Source organism: Malus sylvestris, chromosome 3 (genome assembly GCF_916048215.2).
Source record: "Malus sylvestris chromosome 3, drMalSylv7.2, whole genome shotgun sequence".
In the NCBI taxonomy this organism is placed as follows: domain Eukaryota; kingdom Viridiplantae; phylum Streptophyta; class Magnoliopsida; order Rosales; family Rosaceae; genus Malus; species Malus sylvestris.
The window spans coordinates 32746944-32766298 of record NC_062262.1 but is presented as its reverse complement, the minus strand read 5'-3'; the positions used below and the strand labels follow the sequence as shown (position 1 = coordinate 32766298).

The 19355-nt window shown below is 39.7% G+C and overlaps 2 protein-coding genes across 3 annotated transcripts; one reads left to right on the top strand and one right to left on the bottom strand.

Annotated features, from left to right (window-relative positions):
• Nucleotides 1-1384: 1384 nt before the first annotated feature.
• LOC126616761 (FBD-associated F-box protein At4g10400-like) lies at nt 1385-9104 on the top strand. Of its 2 annotated transcripts, XM_050284873.1 has the most exons (4): nt 1385-1546; nt 2170-3107; nt 3264-3398; nt 8702-9104. In XM_050284873.1, the coding sequence occupies exons 2-4, from the start codon at nt 2172-2174 to the stop codon at nt 8993-8995; spliced, it is 1365 nt and encodes a 454-aa protein (XP_050140830.1). In that variant the 5' UTR covers nt 1385-1546; nt 2170-2171; the 3' UTR covers nt 8996-9104. The 2 variants fall into 2 exon arrangements, with proteins under 2 accessions (XP_050140830.1, XP_050140829.1); XM_050284872.1 differs by having other exon boundaries at nt 1385-3107.
• Nucleotides 9105-17872: 8768 nt separating this feature from the next.
• On the bottom strand, nt 17873-18998 carry LOC126616764 (3'-5' exonuclease-like). Its single transcript, XM_050284877.1, has one exon. The coding sequence runs from the start codon at nt 18783-18785 to the stop codon at nt 18096-18098; it is 690 nt and encodes a 229-aa protein (XP_050140834.1). The 5' UTR covers nt 18786-18998; the 3' UTR covers nt 17873-18095.
• Between the last annotated feature and the right edge of the window lie 357 nt (nt 18999-19355).

Genomic DNA, 19355 nt, shown 5'->3' with positions numbered 1-19355 from the left:
ACTTACATCATCAAACTAGATATGGACTTGGACTTTAGATTGGGTTGTGGATTACTTATGGTTTTGGGCTTGACATTGATTCTCAACAGTTTTGCATAAGATGATTATTAACCTTAGCATTGGATCTCAAGAAGAGGACGCATAGATTAAAGTTTGAAGGTTTTGAAGGGGTTCCAACAACTTGTCAAATGTCAAGTCGAATCTGATTAAGATGAGTTTTTTTTTCCAGGATATTCTGCTTGAAGTTCGATTCTATGTTTTTGAAAGGTCCTGGTTGGCAATAATATATTAAAGCAACGTTGTTATTCTTAAGATGAAACTATTTGTTGTGGGCTCTTTTATATCTGAAGATACTTGCATTTGCATTCGTGCCATGGTCATATTAACGAGAAGTGAGAAGAGAGAAAGCTCTATGTCGGAGACAATGAACACGCTTCAACCTTCAGAAAGAAAACATTTCCGCATTTCTCTTTTCTTCATGCTTCGTGATTCTGTTGTATGCAATTAAGAAGTACACTATAACAATTTAAATTTGGAACTTGTTTTGATTCTGTACAGGGAAGTAAAAGGTAGTTGTAACTTGTGTAAGAGCATTATCTGAATGAAGACAATGCATATTAGATTTCTATCTCATTTCAACAATGTGAAAGAAGGTGAAATGTTGAATCTCCATGTTTCAACAAATAGGAGGGCCAAAGTCACGTCTAGGGAGAAGTACCACCAATGCTTTCTTCACCAAGTTCTTCTCAAAACGGGCTTTCAAAGGGAAAAGATGGATGAACAAGCGAAATTAAGTTGTGCTTGTTTCATCCCTACATCAACTGACTGTTTCCCAGGCTGAAACAATCATCGCTAACCTCGTTCTCCTAAGGGAAATAATGAATGCACTACTAATCAGTGCACTTGGACGGGTTTCTCGCACACACCTTGCAAACAGATAGAATTTATGTAAAAGAATGATTCTTGCTCTCGTTGGATTTGGCTCTTCAGTGTGCAAACGAGGAGCTATTCAAGGAATTTGATCCTAATTATTCGACATTACAAGTACTACTTCGATATCTCTTTTTTTTTAGTTCGTTTCCACATAGTATTTGTGAATCACCACCATTTTTGTTCATTTCTTACAACTTTTCATTTCCAAAAAAATTATTTCTACTTAAAAAATAGCTTTTCTTTATTATTGAAAAAAATAAAAAATAAAAACACAAAAGCACCTACCGTATCCATATGCTTTGTTTGCTTATCATTTCTTTACCATTTGTGGAATCGCATGTTTGGTTGGTAATAAAAACCCCATTTACCAAAGTAAAAAGGTCAAAGATGGTGACTTTATATAAATTCTCGAGTCAAGAGAATCTGAAATGTTCGCACTTTGAGAGCAGCAGCAGCTGCGGTTAAAATAAGTCCCGATAGGGTTTCTCTTCAGGTTTTTCACTTTCTTATCTTTCCTCACCGTTTCTCAGCTGCCAATCACAATTTTATCGTCCACCAACCACCAAATCTGATCACTCTTCTGGGTCCATCCGATCCCAGAAGCTCACATCAGGTACTTCACCTTCTGAATTTCTGACATCCTTACCATCTGTTTTTTTCTGTCAAACGACTTACCATCTGTTTGGTTGCCGAGAAAAAACAGAAAAGAATATAGAGGAATTTTTTGTTATAAGAAAAAAAAATCAGATCTTACCCTTTAATTTTTTAGGTCAAAAGTTCTTACTCTTTCGATTTAGATCCGCATCCATTTTCATGTACATAAGTAATTGAAAAATCGTTTTTATTTTTGATTTTATTGATTCAAGGGCAAGAACATGCATGATATTTTTTCTGCTTTGATTTGTTGTTTCTGACTAATATAGAGGAAATTATTTTATTAAAAAAAGAAAGAAAAAAGAACCATATCTTACCATGTAATTTTTTAGGTCAGAAGGCCTTACTCTTTCGCTTTAGATCCGCATCCATTTTCATGTAAATAAAACATAAGTAATTGAAAAATCGTTTTTATTTTTTATTTTATTGATACAAGGGTAAGAACATGCATGTGCTTTTATCTGCTTTGATTTGTTGTTTCTAACTCAGATAAAACATAATTTATTGAATTTTTTTATATGAATTATTAAGTACGAAAGCTTAAGCTGTCTTTAAATTTACAACATTGTACCATGTTTTTAGGGATGTGTTTGAAGTCCTTGAGGTCAAGGGGTAAAGAAAATGTTAGAGATAGGATCAGTGAATTACCAGACGCGTTGCTTTTGCACATACTTTCGTTTCTCGAAACAAAATGTTGTGTGAATACCGGCGTTTTGTCTAGAAGATGGAGGAATGTATGGGCTTCTATTCCTAATATAGACATCCGCCGTGGGCATTTCTCTCGCTCTGGTGACCTTTTTAATTTCGTTGAGCGTGTACTTTCCTTTCATGATGCATCAGACATCCAAAAATTCCGTCTTCACTGTTTGTGTGACGACGTCATCAGATTCTCTCATATTGATCGTTGGGTTCGCAATGTTGTTAGGCATAATGTTGTTGAACTTGATCTTTCTATTGAACTTAGTGTTTTGGCTGATTCATATCAAGGCCAAACCTTCGAGTTGCCTGAAAGCGTATTCACGTGCAAAACCCTAAGGGTTCTGGAATTGGGTTCAAATTTTATTACCAATGTTCCCGCATCAGGTTGTTTTCCAAATCTCAAGTTCCTTCGGGTTGTACTTGAAGAGCCTACTAATGACTCAATCTGTAAGCTTTTCTCGAGCTGCCCTGTACTTGAAGATCTAGCTATAGAAGGTTCTCATCGATATGGTGTAGTTTTCAATTTCAACATCATTGCTCCTGAATTGAGGAGGTTAAGGATAAGTCTGGACTATGATGATTTTGATAAAAATGGGGACATTTTTTTTATTTTCGCTCCCAAGCTTGAAACGTTTGATCTCAGAGAGGAGGGTTTCTCAAGTTACCATTTGGAGAATGCAAACCATCTCTTCAAAGCCAAGATTTATCTTCCTGAACATTATGCAAGTGCATTAGCACCGTGCTTTGTTGATCGTGCAAGAAGGCTTCTGGCTGGGATTCACAATGTTAAGCATCTAACCCTTTCAGTTCATCTTTTGGAGGTAAGTATATTATTCTTTATTTGTTCCAAACCTATTGTTTGCGGTTAATGCCTTTTTCTCGTTTTGGAAAATTTATGATTTGAGATATTGTATATAACCAAATGTTTAATTTTCTGCAAAAGTTTATCTTTGATCAGTACTTTGTCTTTCATGAAGCCTGCCCTTCTGCCCGCTTTTGATTATTTGAACCAATTGAAGCTGGATCTTTATGAATGCAATCACTGGAATTTGCTAACAGAGTTGCTCAAGAGATCACCAAAGCTGGAATATCTTGTCATACAACTTTATGACGTAAGCTTTATCTCCTCGTCTGCTACGTAATACCTGTTAGTTTCTTTACAGGATGTATCCACACATGCTGCAACTTTAAAGGCTAAAAGTTCATCCATGTGCTAACTGAAAGGTTGTGACTACAACCTGGAATGGTGCTGCCATGTGCTAGCCGAATGTAGACAACCTGGAGCACATTTGGTCTCTTGATTTTTTTCACGTTCCCATGTGTTAAAGACAGCAGATATGCTGCTGTCTGTGTGCTGTCAATTGATGGTGTAAAGGTGTAGGTTGTGTAGTATTTAAGGAAGCCTCTCGTAAGGCTTTAGAAGCATCCCATCCAAATCCCATTTTTCTGATTGTATTCTCTCAGGTTCATAAGCTTGTAAGCTTCTGTTTTTTTTTCTTCATCAGTTTGTAAACTGCCTTTTATTTCATATATCAAGAAAGTGTGTTTCGTGGAAGCTTGTTATTTCCTATCCCTTCTCCGTTTGTTAGTCCAATTTTATTGAGAGAGAAAGTGAGAGGTGTGATAGAGTTTGTAAACTTATCACCCACATATTTTGGTGTTGAGTTAGTAAACTTCTCAATACCAACAATTGGTATCAGAGCCAGAATACCATTCTGGCAGGTGCAGCAGTTATGGCATCCAACTTAGTGCAGCTCCAAGTTCCCACATTGAAGAAAGAAAATTATGAAAGATGGTGCATCCAATTCAAAGCATTGTTTGGATCACAAGAGCTATGGGAAGTTGTCAGTAATGGGTATGTTGTACCCACTACCGAGCAAGAAGCCACATATACTGCAGATCAAAGGAACACTCTCAAGGATTTACGAAAGAAGGACCAGAAGGCGTTATATCTTCTCTATCAAGGATTAGAAGATTCAACGTTCGAGAAGGTTGCAGAAGCAACAACGAGCAAGCAAGTATGGGACACACTCAGTACAATCTACAAAGGAGTAGATCGAGTCAAGAAAGTGAGGTTACAGTCACTTCGAGCAGATTTTGAAACTGCTCACATGAATGAAGGGGAGAGCATCTCCGACTATCACTCAAGGCTCATTGTGATAGTAAATCAAATGAGGAGAAATGGCGAGAGACTCGATGAAGTACGAGTTGTGGAGAAGATACTCCGGTCACTCACATCTAAGTTTGAGCATGTGGTGACTGCCATTGAGGAATCCAAGAATTTGGAGGCGATGAGCGTAGAGGAGCTACTAGGATCCCTCCTAGTTCACGAGCAACGCATTCAGAAGAATGCAAGCCCCACAATGCTAGAGCAAGCTTTGGAGTCAAAATTGAAAATTGACAAACCAAATAAAGGTCGTGGGCAGGGGAACTCACGTCGTGGGAGTTCATCCAACCGTAGCCGAGGACGAGCCCGAGGAAGAGGTCGAGGCTATGAACAAAACCGAGGTCAATCTCAAGAATGGAGATCTACCCGAGGAAAGGCGCATATCCAATGTCACACTTGCAAGCAATATGGACATTATGCAAATGAATGTTCATATAAAAATGGTGAGCATGTCAACATGGCAGAATCAAATGGAAATGCTGGTGAGGAACTTACAGTCTTGCTAGCACACCATGATTCCAGTAGCCAACAAGATGTTTGGTATTTGGACTCTGGTGCAAGCAATCACATGTGTGGAAAGAAGGAGTTTTTTGCCGAACTCAAAGATGGGGCCTATGGATCTGTAAGTCTTGGTGACTCCTCAAAGTTGCCAGTTGAAGGAAAAGGGAAGATCAAGATCATCCAGAAGGATGGTAGAGAAGAATACATCTCCGATACCTACTACATACCAGGTATGAAGAGCAACATTCTGAGCATTGGTCAACTGCTCCAGAAAAGGTATATTATACATATGGAGGATATGTTTCTCACTCTCAGGAATGCAAGGAGAAAACTTATTGCACGTGTTCAAATGTCAAAGAACCGAATGTTCCCGTTGAAGTTGAACACAAAGATTGGGAGTTGCAACATCGGTGTAATGGAAGATGAGTCATGGAAATGGCATCTTCGATTTGGCCATCTTCATTTCAATGGCCTAAAGTTGCTGTCAAGTGGAGGAATGGTTCGTGGTCTACCCCAGATTGAAGCCACACGCCAAGTATGTGAAGGTTGTGTGCTTGGCAAGCAAGCACGACTATCATTCCCTGTTGGTGATACATGGAGAGCAAAGGCACCACTGCAGATGGTACACACGGATATATGTGGTCCATTGGATCCTATGTCTTATGGAGGTAATAGGTATTTTATTACTTTCATTGATGATTTCAGTAGGAAGACTTGGGTTTATTTTCTCAAGGAGAAGTCGGCTGCCCTAAAAATCTTCAAGGAGTTCAAGGCACTCACAGAGGCTGAAAGCAACCACAAGCTTGTGGCTGTGAGATCAGATAGAGGTGGAGAGTACACCTCCAATGCTTTCCAAGCATACTGCAAGGAGCAAGGAATTAGGCATCAACTGACTGCTGCATATACACCACAGCAAAATGGGATAGCCGAAAGAAAGAATCGAACCATCCTTGACATGACAAGATCCATGCTTAAGGAGAAGAATTTGCCAAAAGAGTTGTGGGCAGAAGCTGTAGCTTGTTCGATTTATTTGTTGAATCGATGTCCAACAAAGAGTGTCAAGAGGATGACACCACAAGAAGCTTGGAGTGGATACAAGCCGAGTGTTGCACACCTAAGAGTTTTTGGGTGTGTTGCATATGCTCAAGTTCCAGAAGCCAAGAGGAGAAAGCTCGATGATCAAGGCGAGAAGTGTGTGTTTGTGGGCTATAGTGAAGAGTCCAAGGCATACAAGCTCTACAACCTACTAACTGGCAAACTAGTGGTTAGTAGAGATGTCATCTTCAGTGAGGAAGAGGCATGGAAGTGGAACAACAAAGAAGTCAGTAAAGAGAAGATCGTCTCCACTGATTTTGAAGAACCAGAAGTTGTACCAACTGTTGAGCAACAACCTGCTCAAACAACCACAACAACTCCATTGCACAGAACTGCAAGGAGTGGTCCTACATCTAGTGAAGAAAGCAGCTCTTCAACTCCAGTGAGGCTAAGAAGTCTTACCGAGATATATGGACAAGAAGAAGAAGAAGAAACCAACCTTTTCTGCTTGTATGCAGACCACGAGCCTCTCTCATTCAATGAAGCTGTGGAAAAAGATCGTTGGAGAATAGCCATGGAGGAAGAAATCCATGCTATCGAGAAGAATGACACTTGGGAGTTGACAAAGCTCCCACCAAATCAGAAGGCTATTGGTGTCAAGTGGGTTTACAAGATCAAACGCACTGCAGATGGGAGTGTGGATCGATACAAATCAAGGCTTGTAGCAAAGGGCTACAAACAGAAGTACGGAGTGGACTATGATGAAGTCTATGCTCCAGTTGCAAGACTTGACACGGTAAGATTGCTAATTTCTCTTGCCGCTCATCATAAATGGAAAATTTATCAACTAGATGTCAAGTCAGCCTTCCTTAATGGAGTACTTGAGGAAGAAGTGTACGTGGAACAACCAGAAGGCTTCCAAGTACAAGGAGAAGAAGAAAAGGTGTATCGTTTGAAGAAGGCTTTGTATGGCCTCAAGCAAGCACCACGAGCTTGGAACTCAAGGATTGACAACTACCTTCACCAAAATGGATTTCAGAAATGTCCATACGAGCATTCAGTTTACATGAAGAATGGTGCAAAAGGGGAGTTCTTAATTATTTGTCTCTATGTAGATGACTTGTTGTTTACAGGAAACAATGAAGCAATGTTCTGTGAGTTCAAGCAATCCATGTTCAGTGAATTTGAGATGACTGACAATGGATTAATGTCATACTTTCTTGGCATAGAGGTGAAGCAAGAAAGTGACGGTATCTACATCTCTCAACAAAAGTACATGAGAGATATATTGGAGAAATTCAATATGGATAAGTGCAATATTGTCAACACTCCAGTTGCAACTGGATTGAAGCTGTCTAAAGAAGGAGAAGGTGAGTTTGTAAACTCAACCGTGTACAAAAGCTTGGTTGGAAGTCTAAGGTACCTTACAATCACAAGACCTGATATAGTTTATGGTGTTGGACTCGTGAGTCGGTACATGGAAATACCAAGGGAGTCTCATTGGCTGGCTGCCAAGAGAATCTTGAGGTACATAAGAGGTACTCTAAACTATGGTCTGTTTTATAATTTTGGTGAAGATGCAAAATTATTTGGTTATTCAGATAGTGATTGGGGAGGTGACCAAGATGAAAGGAAAAGCACAACTGGCTATGTGTTTTTTCTAGGATCAACAGCTTTCTCATGGACTTCAAAGAAGCAATCAATTGTTGCTTTGTCATCGTGTGAAGCCGAGTACGTTGCTGTAGCCTCAACTGTGTGTGAGGCAATTTGGTTAAGAAATCTGTTGAAGTCAGTGTGTCATCCACAAGTGGAATCGACTGTGATTCATGTGGATAACATCTCAGCTATCAAGCTTGCAAAGAATCCTGTTCAACATGGAAGGAGCAAGCACATTGATACCAGGTTCCATTTTCTAAGGGACCATGTGAAGCAAAAGACAATTGAGCTTGTCTATTGTCACACGAAGGAACAAGTGGCTGACATCTTCACTAAGCCACTGCCAGTTGAACCATTCAGGTTATTGCGTGAAATGCTAGGCATGAAGGCGTTTTGATTTGAGGGGGCGTGTTGGAAATTCAACTCAAAACAGGCTGTAAAAGGTTGCTAATGGCTGTTAGTTTCTTTACAGGATGTATCCACACATGCTGCAACTTTAAAGGCTAAAAGTTCATCCATGTGCTAACTGAAAGGTTGTGACTACAACCTGGAATGGTGCTGCCATGTGCTAGCCGAATGTAGACAACCTGGAGCACATTTGGTCTCTTGATTTTTTTCACGTTCCCATGTGTTAAAGACAGCAGATATGCTGCTGTCTGTGTGCTGTCAATTGATGGTGTAAAGGTGTAGGTTGTGTAGTATTTAAGGAAGCCTCTCGTAAGGCTTTAGAAGCAGCCCATCCAAATCCCATTTTTCTGATTGTATTCTCTCAGGTTCATAAGCTTGTAAGCTTCTGTTTTTTTTTCTTCATCAGTTTGTAAACTGCCTTTTATTTCATATATCAAGAAAGTGTGTTTCGTGGAAGCTTGTTATTTCCTATCCCTTCTCCGTTTGTTAGTCCAATTTTATTGAGAGAGAAAGTGAGAGGTGTGATAGAGTTTGTAAACTTATCACCCACATATTTTGGTGTTGAGTTAGTAAACTTCTCAATACCAACAATACCAGCATGCTGCTCTTAATGATTCTCTTTTGATTCTTTCCTCAAATAACTGTCAGGGTTTAATCTGCGACGAAGATTATGGACACCTGGAGCACGGATGGAATCCACCAGCTTTTGTGCCTGTCTGCTTGTCATCGCACCTCAAGACCATCTCAATATTGCGATTCGAGGGAAGGGAGGATGAGATGGAAGCGGCAAAGTATTTGCTGAAACATGGCAAAGTTTTGAATAGGATGAATATTCTTACCAATTACTTTCAGCCGAAAAAAAAAGAGTTATACAGGGAATTTTGTTGGTTTGAAAGGGGTTCGAAGGCATGCCAAGTGGAATTTGAGCATGATGAGTTTTAGGGATTTTATTCTCTGTTTTAGAAAGGTTCTTTTGGCAAAGAAAACTAAAGCAAACTATGTAGTTCTTCTTAAGATGGTACTGAATAATCTATTTGCATTTTAGTTTCAATATTTTCGTTTGTATTGGAAATTGGTCTTTCAAGATATTGCTGCCCCTTTCCATATTAATGTTGTCTGCTTCGTTGGTTTGGGCATTGAGCCCCCTCTCAACCAAAAGAAATGATTTTTGTACACGTTTGTTTCTCTTGCGCACATTCATGTTTAAACCGGTCCTTTATTGTCTTTTGCTGTACTCGATATAAAGGTTAGCAGATAAACATGAGTGTGCTTAAATAGTGTTGTGGAAATTATTTTCTTTTAACGAAATCTTAAGGCTGCAAATGACGATTTTACAAGTAAAATCGCTTTTGACTACATTTGAGTACAATACACAACAGTACTGTCTAAAGAACTTGCTAAGTGTGTGTTAATGAAGCACTTTCAAATGCTTGTGTAGAAAGAAAGTACTTGAAACTTTTATGAATTTCAAGATGTCAGTAAAACTAAAGTGCCCTCGAATAGAAGAAAGAAGTACCGAGTTTCGAAACTTTGCAAGGATGGGAGAGCCTGAGACGTTCACGTTGACGACAGTACTACGGTTCTCATTTTCTTGGATTTTCCTACCGTTTCTCAGATACCAATCAGAGCTTTTACTATTCATTGGCCGTACCAGAAGCGCTTATTAGGTAATTTTTCTTGGTAACTTTTTGACTTCTTTACCTTCTGATTCGTTATGATCTGTTTGGTTACCACAGAAACTGAGGGGAAAAAAACAATAGAGCAATAGTAGTAAATTCAAGTATTAACCTTTGAATTTTTCATCTCTGTAAACGATTTGATGTTTGCTGTTGCTTGTAGTTCTAGAACTAATGTTCCTGGAAAAATTCTCCATATAAGAAACCAAACTTCATGCCGCAGCTAAAGATAGGATCGGTAAACTACCAAATGGAGTTCCTTGTCACATACTTTCGTTCCTTCATACAAAAGGTACTGTGAAGACCACGGTTTTGTCTACAAGATGGATGAATGTATGGACCTTTACTCCCAATCTGAACTTCAACGATAGAGATTTACGTTGGCTTGACTCTGCTGCTTTCATGGGATTTGTCGACCATGTGCTTCTCTTTCATGGCTCATTGAACATTCACAAATTCTCTCTTCGTTGGTCTGATGCCGAGGATATAGCTTGTATTGTTGGTTGGATTCACATCAGGCATAATGTTGTTGAACGCGATCTCCTCCATCTTTATGTAAATGATGTAGCTGACGGCCTTTTTGAGTTGCCCCAGTGCCCTGTCACGTTCAAAACACTGGTGGTTTTGAAGTTGATGTGAAATTTTATTACCTCCATACTCCTCCCACCTCTGGTTGTTTCCCGAGTCTCAAGTTCCTCCCCGCTACAATTGACTATCCTGATAACGAGGTAGGTCTGTCCTAACTTGTTCCCTTTACACTATGTCCACAAGAGGATTATAGAAGGAAAAGAAAGGGGTAGCCGGAAAAAGGAAGGAAGAATGGACGGGTGAGACTTTGTTGAATTGTGGCCAAGTGGCCATCACCTTTCCTAATAAACAAACCAAAAGAAAAAAAAGTGAAAGACATCATGATTATGTTTGTTGAAAAGAAAAAAAGAAAGTCATGATGATGTTTGTAAAGTAATCATTATGTCTTTACTTTGGTTTTGTTTATTAGTTGTTTTAGGATGGATGAATGTTAGCATATGGATGAATGAGCGGTAGGTCTCGGGTTCGAGACTTGGGAGCAGCCTCTCCATAAATGGGGGTAAGGTTAGCCGACATTCACCTCTCACAGACCCTGCGTAAAGCGGGAGCCTTGTGCACTGGGTACGACCTTTTTAGTAGTCCATCTTTGAGAGAGCAAAGAGAGTTGCAGAGAGTAGAAAACTGAGAGCAGAAAAGAAGAAGAAGGTGCTCTTCTTTTTGGTTAGCAATCATCCATCATAGTTATTGTTGTAATAGCTTTGAGCTACATGTATAGAGAAGAAATTATTCATTATATTTCTTTCTCTATTTGTTTCTGTGGTGTGTGAGAGCTATTGGGTGTATTGGGTTATTTGGGTTGTGAGATTGCCAACACTTTGTAAACTCCCATTTGGTTGATAGTGGATTATTGGGTGAGCTCCTACTGCTCCGAGGACGTACTCCAGTTACACTGACTGTTGAGGAACCTCGTTAAAATCTTGGTGTCTTTAATATTTTGTTCTTGCATTTCATTTAATATATTTCCTGTGGGTTATCAAGAGTTGGTTCCATAAGGTTTGGTGTTATCCTAGCACAACAATTGGTATCAGAGCACTGGTTGCTCTTGGGTACTGTCTAGTTGCCAAAGATGTCAGATGGGCAAGATGAGAATCCTTTTGGAAGCACCTCTGGGTTTGCAAGAACTACGGTGCAAAATGCAAAGTTCGAAGTGGAAAAGTTTGATGGCACAAACAACTTCGGGATGTGGCAATGTGAGGTCAAAGATGTGTTGGCTCAACAAGATCTACTTGCCGCTTTGGGAGAGAAGTCGGAAGCTATGTCGAAGCCGGAATGGGAGAAATTAAATTTGTGGGCTTGCTCTTCAATTCGGTTGTGCCTTGCAAAAACTCAGAAGTATTTTGTGATGCGGGAGACGGTAGCAAGTGTATTGTGGCAAAAATTGGAAGACAAGTATATGACGAAGAGTGCAGAGAACCGGCTACACTTGAAGAAAAAGCTATACCGCTTCCAATACAAAGAAGGTACAAAAATGATTAGACACCTTGATGTTTTTAATAAGTTGATTACCGACTTGTTAAATTTAGATGAGGATATTAAAGATGAAGATAAGGCCTTAATATTGTTGAATTCCTTGTCGGACTCTTATGAGCATTTTGTTATCACTATTATGCATGGTAAAGAAGCTGTGAAATTTGAAGATGTGTCAAATGCCTTGATGAATTATGAATTGAGGCATAGAGATAAAAATCATGATAGTACCTCTGAAGCTTTATTTGTTAGAGGTAGATCATCGGAGAGGAGATCATCTTCTAGTAGGAAAAAATCACAGTCTCGACCTAGATGAAACTCTAAAGGTAGAAAACCTTTGGAAAGGGATGAATGTGCCTTTTGTCGTAATAAAGGTCATTGGAAGAAAGATTGTCCTAAATTGAAGACCAAAGGCAAAGAAAGTTCTGAAGCTAATGTTGCTGAGGTTGAAACAGATTTTTCTGACTTTGCTTTAACCACTTCCTCATCATTTGATTGTGCTACTAAGTGGGTGTTGGATACGGGTTGTACTCATCATATGACTCCTCACAAGGATTGGTTTTCAAGCTTGAAAGAGTTTGATGGTGGCGTTGTGTTCATGGGAGATGACAATCCTTGCACAACAAAAGGGATTAGTACAGTTCGTTTGAAGTTGCATGATGGCATGGTTAAAGAGTTGACAGGTGTTCGGTATGTACCGAATTTGAAGAAAAATCTTATTTCTTTGGGTACTTTGGAATCCAATGGCTTCAGGTTTCATTCAGATGGACAGACATTGAAAGTTACTTATGGTGCACTTGTTGTGATGAAAGCTCCTAGATGTGGCCATTTGTATTTATTGCAGGGAAACACTGTGACAGGTGAAGCATTTGTAGTCTCTGAAAATATGGGCACATCTGATTCAGATACTACTAGATTGTGGCATATGAGATTAGGCCATGCCGGTGAGAAAGCTCTACAAGGGCTTGTGAAAAAAGGTCTTCTAAAAGGTGCCACGACTTGTAAGCTTGATTTCTGTGAGCATTGTGTCTTGGGGAAGCAAACTAGAGTGAAGTTTGGTACTGCTGTACATCAGACGAATGACATTCTTGATTATGCGCATTCGGATGTTTGGGGTCCTACAAAGACTCCCTCTTTGAGTGGTAGACATTGGTTCGTGACCTTTGTTGATGATTATTCAAGAAGGTCTTGGGTTTATACTATGAAGCACAAGAGTGAGGTATTGAGCATTTTCTTGAGTTGGAAGAAAATGGTTGAGAGCCAGACTGGGAGAAAGATTAAGATTTTGAGATCGGATAATGGTGGTGAATACACATCCGACCCTTTCTTTAAAGTTTGCAAAGAGGAAGGAATTGTGAGACATTTTAGTGTTCGGGGAACTCCACAACAAAATGGAGTTGCAGAAAGATTGAATCGAACCTTGCTTGAGAAGGTTAGATGTATGTTGTCTCAGTCGGGTTTAAGCAAGTCATTTTGGGCAGAAGCAGTTAATTATGCATGTCACATCATCAACCGGTTACCCTCAGCTGCTATTCAGGGTAAGACACCAATGAAGGTATGGACTGGAAAATCTTCTTCTGATTATGACTATATCCGTATTTTTGGTTCACCTGCTTATTTTCATGTGACTGAAAATAAACTTGATCCTAGAGCCAAAAAGGCTATCTTTCTTGGTTTTAGTAGTGGTGTCAAATGTTACAGGTTGTGGTGCCCAGAGATGAAAAAACTTGTAATCAGCAGAGATGTGACATTTGATGAAGAAAGTATGTTCAAAGACTCTGAGAAGAATGTGAAAGATGTCCAACAGGTGGAGCTTGAGAAAGTTGTCTCTGGTACTTCAAATCCTATTTCCGCTGATGTCGAAGCCACTACAAGTGAAGAAGTTGGAGACCATGAAGATGTTGAAGAAGTTGAACTTGAAGATTCTATTCAAGTTGAAGAGGAAGTTTCACCTCAAAAGTCTATTGCCAAGCCAAGAACAGAGGAAAGAGACAAATTACCAAGCCAACTCGGTATAGTGACTATGTCTCTTTTGCTCTTCCTATTATCACTGATGAGATTCCATCCAATTTTGAGGAAGCTATTGAGAGTGAAGAAAATGAGAGGTGGTGCAATGCCATGGGTGATGAGATGAATTCTCTCTTGAAGAACAAGACTTGGGAGTTAGCTAAATTGCCTAAGGGCAAGAAAGCTATCGGTTGCAAATGGGTGTATGCCAAGAAGGAAGATGCTGATGAGAAAAGCAATGTGAGATTTAAAGCAAGATTAGTTGCTAAAGGGTATGCACAAAAGGAGGGCATTGACTACAATGAAATCTTTTCTCCGGTTGTGAAGCATTCCTCAATTCGTATTATGTTAGCTCTTGTTGCACAATATGATCTTGAGCTTGTGCAACTCGATGTGAAGATGGCTTTCCTACATGGTGATTTGAATGAAGAGATCTATATGTGTCAACCGGATGGGTATATAGTGAAAGGGAAGGAAAATTTGTTTTGCAAATTGAAGAAATCACTTTATGGCTTGAAGCAATCTCCAAGGCAATGGTATTTGAGGTTTGATAAATTTATGAGAGGACAAAATTATTCTAGAAGTCAATATGATCATTGTGTGTACTTCAAGAAGTTGCAAGATGGGTCTTTCATTTATTTATTGATATATGTTGATGATATGTTAATTGCCTCAAAGAATGTCGAAGAGATTGAGAAATTGAAGAAGCAAATGAAGAATGAGTTTGAGATGAAGGATCTTGGTGAAGCGAAGAAGATCCTTGGCATGGAGATCACTAGAGATAGAGCAAAGGGTTTCGTCAGTTTGAATCAAAGACAATACCTTGAGAAGTTGATTCGGAAGTTTGGAGTTCATGATTCAACCAAACCGGTTAGTACCCCTTTGGCTCCTCATTTTAAATTGAGTTCTCTACAGTGTCCTAAAACTGATAAAGAGAAGCTGCAAATGAAAAATATACCATATGCAAATTTGGTTGGTAGTTTGATGTATGCAATGGTATGCTCTAGACCGGATATTGCTCATGCAGTTGGCATGGTGAGTCGATATATGCATAATCCAGGTAAAGAGCATTGGCAAGCAGCTAAGTGGATATTGAGGTATCTCCATGGTACTCGAGATGTTGGTTTATGCTTTGAGATAGATGACTTTGGTATTGGTCATTTTGCAGTTGGTTATGTTGATTCAGATTATGCATGTGATCTGGATGGAATGAAGTCTACTACAGGCTATGTGTTTACTATGGCTAAAGGACCAGTTTGTTGGAGGTCCATTTTGCAGTCGTCTGTTGCCTTGTCTACTACAGAGGCTGAATATATGGCAGTTGCTGAAGCTATAAAGGAGGCCATTTGGATACATGGGCTGATTAAAGATTTGGGGGTTGATCAGAAGCAAGTGGAGGTACATTGTGATAGTCAGAGTGCCATTTATTTGGCTAAGTATCAGGTTCATCATGCGAGGACCAAGCACATAGATGTGCGTTATCACTTTGTTCGTGAAATTGTTGGTGAAGGGGAAATCATTCTCCAGAAGATTCCAACTAAAGACAACCCTGCTGATATGTTGACTAAGGTTGTTGGTGTAGCCAAGTTTGTTCACTGTTTGAACTTGGCTCACATTATGCCTATATAAAGAAGGTGTTGAGCAGTAGGAGTTTTGTTTTTGGAGCATTTGGCTTGGCATGAATTGTTCTCTTGCTAGTGTTTGGGAGTGATTTTTTGGGTCAATTGTGTTGGTTGGCTTATCATAGCGTTTTCGGAACTTGGCCAAGGTGGAGATTGTTGAATTGTGGCCAAGTGGCCATCACCTTTCCTAATAAACAAACCAAAAGAAAAAAAAGTGAAAGAAATCATGATTATGTTTGTTGAAAAGAAAAAAGGAAAGTCATGATGATGTTTGTAAAGTAATCATTATGTCTTTACTTTGGTTTTGTTTATTAGTTGTTTTAGGATGGATGAATGTTAGCATACGGAAGTGAGAAAGAGAGAGGAAGGAGTGTGCACTATTTTCTGTTTTAGTAGTCCATCTTTGAGAGAGCAAAGAGAGCTGCAGAGAGTAGAAAACTGAGAGCAGAAAAGAAGAAGAAGGTGCTCTTCTTTTTGGTTAGCAATCATCCATCATAGTTATTGTTGTAATAGCTTTAAGCTACATGTATAGAGAAGAAATTATTCATTATATTTCTTTCTCTATTTGTTTCTGTGGTGTGTGAGAGCTATTGGGTGTATTGGGTTATTTGGGTTGTGAGATTGCCAACACTTTGTAAACTCCCATTTGGTTGATAGTGGATTATTGGGTGAGCTCCTACTGCTCCGAGGACGTACTCCAGTTACACTGACTGTTGAGGAACCTCGTTAAAATCTTGGTGTCTTTAATATTTTGTTCTTGCATTTCATTTGATATATTTCCTGTGGGTTATCAAGAGTTGGTTCCATAAGGTTTGGTGCTATCCTAGCACAACAGACTTAAGCTAAATACTTATTAAGTTTTGGTTGAAGGGAAATTACAAAGGAAAAAGTTGAAATTACATAAAGAGATGCTTTTACATATAAAACCACTTAGGATCTTCACTTAGCCTGTCAAGAGCATTTTTGTAATTTCATTACTTTGATAAATAATTGGGAGCAGCCTCTCCATAAAATGGAGGTAAGGCTAGCCGACATTCACCTCTCCCAGACCCTGCGTAAAGCGGGAGCCTTGTGCACTGGGTACGACCTTTATTACTTTGATAAATAAAATACATGAAAATAAGGGACAGGTTGTAACAATATACAATAGCTTCATGCAAGTATATCTCTTGTAATCGGTTCATGCAAGTATATCTCTTGTAATCGGTTTGGAGGAGGCTTCTCGCTGTTTAAACCCAATTTGGCTAACCCATCAGCTGCAAAATTACATTATTTATGAACATGTTGCAAATTACAACTCCATCTCGCTAATTAAACTCAATAATAATATAATATGATAATCCGATAACTTTTCAGACAACGTTTCAAGAATATGGCAGGGAGATGCCACTAGCACGATTATGGTGGAGTTTGGGTGGCGACGGTGGTGGTGTGGTAGATTTTCAAAGGATTGTGAAATGTTGTTTTATAATTGGGATTGGATGTCTTTTAATCACATGTCTGTATTAATGTCACTCATACGAGCTTCATAACCTCTCGGATTTTTTCTTTGATCCGATGCACCATTCCACGGTGTAGAGCGATTTTCACACATGAGGTGCACAGAAAAAGGGGAGGAGTTTTCTCTTCCTTTTCTGTAGAGAGGAAGAGTGGAGGGGTGTGGCCTGCATGCAGACCCATCATATTCAACCCCCTTAAAAACTGGACAGATTGGGGGAATGAAACAAATTAAATCGCAATACAGTTTGATGCAAGCTCGAATTGTAAACATGGAAACATAAAGTCGGTGCTCTTACTTCCCGGTACATTACTACAGGATGCTTACAATTTGAGCTTGCATCAACACGCATGCAGCATATGATGCATGCGAGCCTAATTTCGGAACATCTTTAACAGCTTAAGTCTTTGAAGCCTACCCAAGATATGTCAAACAAGAACATGCATTGTGCCGTAATAATATTAGAAACTGGCTCTTACAGTCAGAAACAAAGGATTAAGCAGCAATTCACGGACTCCCGTCAACACATCTAACAAGGAGGTGTCCGATTCTTTTCCTACTTGCATTGAACAGATTCAAACAGGAAACGAACAATATATGCATATACATATGCCAAAGTCAGAAACATCTGATCAAATGAAAAACATAAAGCAATTACTAAACTAGCTCAAAAATTGCAACTAACAAAGCATCACTAGCAAAAGCTTTCCACGATATCAATCCAATCCCTAACTATGACCGATTAAAACCAGCAAGCGATCCAAGTTTCTAAAGTTACCCAACATTGTAAACAATTTCTACTACGCTACTAAACGCATCAAAAGCCCGACATTTCGATTTTCATCTCTGAGTTTCAACATCACCATTCCATTCCACAAACTTGCACTGAACAGAGTCAATCAGGAAACAACAATACATGTATACTATATACAGATGCCGAAGTCAAAACCATCTGATCAGATGAGAAACGTAAAGCAATTACTAAACGAGCTCACAAGTGCAACTTACAACACATCAACACGAAAAGTTATCCACAATATCGAACGAAATCCTTAATTATGTTCCAATAAACCAGCATTCTAATCCAAATTTCTAAAGCTACCCAACATTGTAAACAATTGTACTAAAGCAAAAGAACATCAACATTAGAATTCTCATCGCAACAATGTCGAATTCCAATCCATCTAAGCACCCCTAAGATTCAACTGCCTAGCAATCTCATATGAAATAAAAGCGTCAACAGCAGCATACTGAATCTGAGCATAAGTAAGCCACTGACTGTCCCACCTGCTCAACGTCACACTCTTCGGCTTCTCCAGCTCCTTCCCCAGCACCGCGCTCGCCAACCGCTTCAACCCGAAGTTCCTCAGCTCCCAAACCCCCAACCTATCCGCTGCTAAACCCCGAAGATCAACAACGTTGGCGACGCGCAGCCTGTAGTCTGAAAGCAGCTTCTCGCAATCGCTCTCGATGCCGACGCCGACGAACGTGAAGGCAGGATTGGCGAGGAAAGTGGATAGGGAATGGGGAATCAATTCGGAGTGTAAAATCTGGAATATTAGGCAATTGGGGTCCAAGCAGACGCCGGGCAGCACCGTGCCTGCCGGGATTTGAAGGGAGCCGGGGTAGTTGGGGCCGGTGCAGAGCTGCAGGGTGGCGATCGGGTTGTGGTAGTAGCGGTTGTTGGGGCGCCACTCGACGTCGAGGCCAACAATGCGGTGGTTGGGGTTGGCGGGAGTGACGTTGGAGAGCCACGATTCCACCATGGCTGAGTTGCTGGTGACCATGGTGTGGACTCTGTCGTTGTAAAACGACACGTCGTACACGTTGTGGGTGTCGTACGGTAGCTCGTAGTCCACGATGTTGATCGCCATCCTCCCCTCTGGTATTGGTCAACGCGAGGGTTGGGTTTTGATAAAGTGGAAAACCGACCCCAAACGGGGCGTTTTGAATTCCAACGGTTATTAATGGACCCGTCGGCAGTCGCATGCATACAATCACTCGCAGGCTGCAGGTATCACCCTCGTCGTCAGCCACCGGAGAAAGATATTTCCAATTTTAATACGCATGTATGATCAACTACATGTACTCCGATGATCGACCGCATGTATGACCACTAAATAAATTTATAAGATATTTCCAATTGTAATTTACATGTAATTAATTGATTGAGTAAATTGTAGTTACGATTCATTAACTTTAACTCAATTGAAGTAATGGTCATTTAACTAAAACTTCATTACCATTGGTCCCTCAACTCATCAAAACGTGCAGCTATGTCTCTCAACTAAAAATCTATTACCATTGGTCCCTCAACTTTAACCCAATTGTAGCAATCGTCATTTCAACATAACTCGTTTTGACAAAAATTTTGACGTAGTTGATGAAAATGACCATAATTACACATTTTGATGAGTTGAGGGACCCTAATTGTATAAATGATC

Coding starts and splice junctions, on each gene's coding strand:
- LOC126616761 (XM_050284872.1), top strand. CDS start 2,160: ATGTTTTTAGGGATGTGTTTGAAGTCCTTGAGGTCAAGGGGTAAAGAA. Junction 3,108..3,263: donor TTTCAGTTCATCTTTTGGAG/GTAAGTATATTA, acceptor TCTTTCATGAAG/CCTGCCCTTCTGCCCGCTTT. Junction 3,399..8,701: donor TTGTCATACAACTTTATGAC/GTAAGCTTTATC, acceptor AATAACTGTCAG/GGTTTAATCTGCGACGAAGA.
- LOC126616764 (XM_050284877.1), bottom strand. CDS start 18,785: ATGGCGATCAACATCGTGGACTACGAGCTACCGTACGACACCCACAAC.